Below are 5,035 nucleotides of genomic sequence, written 5' to 3'. Positions count from 1 at the left end.
GCAAGCGCCTCGCGCACTCAGTGAGCCTCGCGTGTCAGTGCCTCGCGCTCCCAGTAGGCCCTCGTCAGGAGCCCCGTGTGCCAGCGCCTCACGCACCCAGTGTGCCTCGCGTGCCAGTGCCTTGCGCATCCAGTGAGCCTCGCGTGCCAGCACCTCGCGCGCCTAGTAGGCCCTCGTCAGGAGCCTTGCGTGCCAGCGCCTCGCGTGCCTAGTAGGCCCTCTTCACCTCGCATGATTGCTTAACAAGATTGACAAAAGAGTTATGTTAATCCTAAATGTAGGCATGTTGAGTTCCAAGTTGGAGATTTTGTATTCCTCCATGTTTCGCCTATGAAAGGAATTAAAAGGTTTCGCAAGAAAGGAAAGTTCAGTCCTTGGCTTGTTGTACCATTCAAGATTTTGGAGAGAATTGGACAAGTGGCTTATAGATTAGCCATGCCTCCAACGCTATTAGGAGTTCACAATGCTTTCCATGTGACCATGTTATGCAAGTACGTTTTAGACCGGTCTCACATTCTCAGTTATGAGAAGTTGAATATGCAAGAAGACCTTTCCTATGAGGAAAAGGCAATAAAGATTTTGGATAAGAATGAAAAAGTGTTACAAAATAGGACGATCGGGTTAGCCAAGGTTCTTTGGAAGAACGACTTCATTGAAGAAGCTATGTGGGAGTTAGAATTGATATGTTGGAGCAATATCCAGAGTTGTTCAGGTAAATTTCGAGGAAAAATTTTCTTTTTAGGAGGGGATAGTTTTAATATACGCTTCCATTAGTAAAAGGAACTTTGGTAATCTAGCTTGGGCCAGGGTACTATGGTAATTTATATGTTTTTATGTGCTAAATGCTATAAGCTATGATATGCATTATTTTATGTGTGATTTTTGACTTGATTAGGTCAGTCTGTCCACACATGTGTTTCTTTAAGTATTAGGAGGAAAAATGTGATAGTAGTTGAGTTATGGGGGTCAAATTAGTAATATAAGCTTTCTGGTAGAAACTATAATTAAGGAAACTCAAAACTATTAGCTTAAGGATTAATTACTAAAAAAGGCTTAAGTGGTTTCATAAGGAAGTTTAGATGAGGGATAGTATGGCAACTGTGTATTATTGATTATTATCAGAATTAGGGCTACGATTTCACGATAGTCAAACACTTCTCAAACAATACACGATAGAGTAACAGGCCAAGAACACTTTTCTCATTCTTGATCTGGATCTTTGAGGCTTAGGAATCTAAAAGGGGCATGGATTTAGTAGTTTGTCGGACTAAGGATCACACAAAGGAGCAAGGATTGAGAGATTTGTGGCTGAGATATTGATTGGTGAGTTCTTTGAATCTTACTATTTAAGTTTGATATTAGAATTAGGTTGGTACGATGAAAAAGGATATTAATTTGTATTTTGGATAAATAGATGTTTAGTAGATGTTTAGGATTGATTGTATTTGGAATTCAAGTGTTAGAAACGTGATAGGGTTATTTAATGGGTGATTTGGGTCGAAACTTTGCGATTTGGGTCAAAATCTAGGTTTAAAATTGCATATGCAATATCTGTAAATGGCGACTAGCGCGACTGCGCCCAACCCTAGTACAACCGCGCTACTCATCTAGTTCACCTGTACGCTTTGTGGGCACGACCACACCCAGGCACTGGCGCGACAGCCCCGACTGCCCAGAATTGGAATTATGGTTTAAGTTTACCCCTTTGATTATGATTTGGTGCCTTTTTTGTTTGGGGTTTTATGTAGTAGGGTTTTGGGACTTTCTTAATGATGTTTTAAGTATGAATTAGCCTTAAGAGGAACGTGGGTGTATTTCTTATATGGTTTTTGTTTGGCTTGCGTTTTAAGCTTTTGATGTTATATGATATGTTTAGGCTTGCTAATGATACTTGAAGGGACGCGTTAGTTTATATGGACCACTACTGTTTTTGAGGTAAGAAAAGTAGACATATGCACGCAGGGTGTATGCTCGACGTACTCAGTATGGGAGAACTTGTATTATATAATTATGTTTATGTTTAAGTATGAACAGGTTAGTTGCATGACAATGTTTAGGTAGCTTATGTTTAATGTGATTTATGTGTGTTACATGTATATGTGATATTTTGCATGACATGCTTACGTTCTTAAATGCATGTCTACGTTACAAATTTCATGCTTACATTATTATGTGGTCACTGCACTTGTCCAACTTTAATTGGTCTATGATCATTTGTTTGGTGTTGTGTTTATGATGTAATTATTTTTACTTATGTTTCTAAGTTATTGATTTAAGTTCCTGGTTAAGATTATGGGGATGTGTCCTACACAACTCTTCTTGTTAGGCTTTAGCTCATGGGTACTTTGTTCTCCAGGTAAAGGCAAAGGCGTGGTTATAGCGCAATGAGTTTGAGAGTTTTGGCGGAGGGCGTACATGTCAACGAATTAACGATCATAAGGGGTTGTGCCTACTAGGGAATTTTATTATGAATTTAAATGATGTTTTAAGTTTTATTATTGGATTCAAATGGTTGTTATTTTATTTATTTACAATAACTATAAAACTCCGAAGTTTCTTTTCTTTTTAAACGTTTGAGTTGTTAATCACGTGTGATTTCTCTATAATAATTGGTGTTTTAATTCTAATTTATTTCAACTTTATTCATTACGTGGGTCAGTTAACACCTTAAGAAATTGGGGTGTTACAATAATTTTATTAATTAATGAATTTATTTATTGAAAATAAAAAGGGTACAAAGCCCTAATTTTTAAAGAAAATGGGATGATTACCTTTTTCAAATAAAATTAGATTTCTCCTAATTTTTCTTAAAAGCAAACTAAATTTTTATCACCATCTTTATAATTATTTCTTAATCAAATAAAATTAACTTAGTTTATGAAAAGTTCACAATTTAATGATTTTACAAAAAATATAATTTTTTGTTAATTTATCAAAGAAAGGGTAAAATTGGTAAAGTTAAAGTGCTTCCAAACTATATTTTTCCGGCTAGGTCCAATAGAGGAAACAAAGCGAGAAATTTGTATAAAAGCCGACTTTTAAATAATTAAGACCCATTGTGGAAATTTTTTGTGGAACCTTCAGTGTCGTTTTACGGCTTAAAAAGTGGGAGGAGGATAATACCCTTAGTGGGTATTCGACTTATGACCTTAATGCCCAAGGTAGATAAATATACAATATATATCATAATTAATATGAGTATAATGTGTGCTAGTTACAATATTGGCTAAGGGAAAACATTTCTTAATTAATTAACAGAATCAAACTCCATTTTTTTGTCAAATGACAACTTGTAAGTAAATCTATGATGTACATGTCTACAACATGAAATAACGTGTGTTGTTTGCTAGAAGTAGAACTTATACTCTAGTGAGAGAGGACTCATTTAGAAACAATGATCCACTTGAGATATTTGCGGTCCGGGTCACGCCAATGACCTTTGCCTAGGAGATAAGTATACTAGTAAACTTAGGAGTTTGAATGAACCTAGGGGGGCTTATGCTCCATTGTGATATGGTATTTTAGTCTAGTTCATGTCCATGAAAATTGGCAAGGAGATAAATATACCAGTAAAACTTAGGAGTTTGAACAATCCTAGGGGTGCTTATGCTTCATTGTGATATGTTATTTATTGGTCCGACTACCTACTGTGTCAATTGGCCAGGAGGTAAGTATACCAGTAAAACCTAGGAGTCTCGATGAGCTAGTGTGAATTCACCTACCCCGTGTGTTAGTATGAATGCCTTGGTTACCCTCGAGAGGGATTTATGATTTGGATAACAGTGCGGAGGCTCGGGTCTCCACTGAGGTTGGAAATATACACTAGGGGATACCTTTGGAAACTCCTGAGTTGGCTTCTGGGGTCACATATTATTACTGTTGTTATTCTGTTTAAGCTCTGCTTTGGATTTCTACAGCGTTTTATGTTTCACCATTTCTACTTATGGAATTATGATACCGCTAGGACCCTTAGGTGTTCTTGAATAGTATGATTAAAACTCAGATTTATATGAAACCCTAAGTGTTGTAAGATATCTGTTGTGTGAACAATGACATGGTAATTGGTTCATGTTGTTTTTATTCTGCTCTGCATTGTCAGATTGACTTTACTTTATGTCTTACCAAGTTGTTCATGTTGTATGTAAGGGAAAAGATAAGTTAGGAGAGTGAGTGCTGGGGTCTGCTTGCAAGGATGTACATGTGGCTCGACACCTAGGATGTCTGCACTTTTGAAACACTCCTTAAATTATGTTTTAAACTATTTTGGTTCACTGCGAGACTTTTAAGTAAAAATGTAGGTATTTTTAGTGTGTTGATAACTCTATGAATATAGAGTTATTTTATTCATTTAACTTATCATTTCATTTGGGAAAGAGTGGTTTGGGTCTAGCTTAGGTGCATTTTTTGCATGAGTTTATCTATTTTTATCCCTGGATGTTTAATAGTAAATTAAGTGGAAACTGTGCATGAATTATACTTATTTGGACTATTAGAATGGTGAAACAGGGGTTGGATTATCATGGTAAGCTGAATATTGGAAGTGTCGTAGCTGTTGAGATTAATAGAGCTGATGCTGTGAGAATTGCTGAAGCATTCGGGCGTTTGATAGCCTGGCAGCAAGTGACGAAAATCTAGCCACTTGGATAAAAATGTTATACAGTCAGCATCTTTTTCCTTGATTGTGTTTTGAGTGAGCTGGTCCAAGCAATTAATAAAATAAAACAAGCCCAAAAAGAAGGGGAATCACATGAGGAAAGTTGGAGTGACCTAAGAGAACTTTCCCTTTTTGGGAGATATATGTCTCATTCTGTAAAAAAGGACAACAACCATTGCAGGAGGAGAGAAGAACGTGGGGACGCAAAAGGAGAAGAATATTGCCACCATCACTATAACGACCCAAATTCGCTAATAAGGCTTAAGGGCCTTGATTAGTGTGCCAGGAGGGCATTAATGGAATAATCGTGATTTAATGAGTAATTATAGGTCTAATAATGCTTATATGATAATTGATTATATTATGTGGTAATATGGTATG

The 5,035-nt window shown here is 36.6% G+C and overlaps 1 protein-coding gene across 1 annotated transcript; it reads left to right on the top strand.

Moving 5' to 3' along the window:
• Positions 1-330: 330 nt before the first annotated feature.
• On the top strand, positions 331-4,635 carry LOC133779165 (uncharacterized). Its single transcript, XM_062219157.1, has 2 exons — positions 331-630; positions 4,507-4,635. The coding sequence occupies exons 1-2, from the start codon at positions 331-333 to the stop codon at positions 4,633-4,635; spliced, it is 429 nt and encodes a 142-aa protein (XP_062075141.1).
• The last annotated feature ends 400 nt before the right edge of the window (positions 4,636-5,035 follow it).

Source organism: Humulus lupulus, chromosome 5 (assembly GCF_963169125.1).
Source record: "Humulus lupulus chromosome 5, drHumLupu1.1, whole genome shotgun sequence".
Classification (NCBI taxonomy): domain Eukaryota; kingdom Viridiplantae; phylum Streptophyta; class Magnoliopsida; order Rosales; family Cannabaceae; genus Humulus; species Humulus lupulus.
Note: the sequence above shows the minus strand (reverse complement) of the source record. Positions and strands in the feature narration are given on the sequence as shown.

Bases quoted from the DNA above. Each gene is read 5' to 3' on its own strand.
- LOC133779165 (XM_062219157.1), top strand. From the start codon at position 331: ATGAAAGGAATTAAAAGGTTTCGCAAGAAAGGAAAGTTCAGTCCTTGG. The intron at 631-4,506 runs GTTCTTTGGAAG...ATGGTGAAACAG, and splicing joins GGACGATCGGGTTAGCCAAG to GGGTTGGATTATCATGGTAA.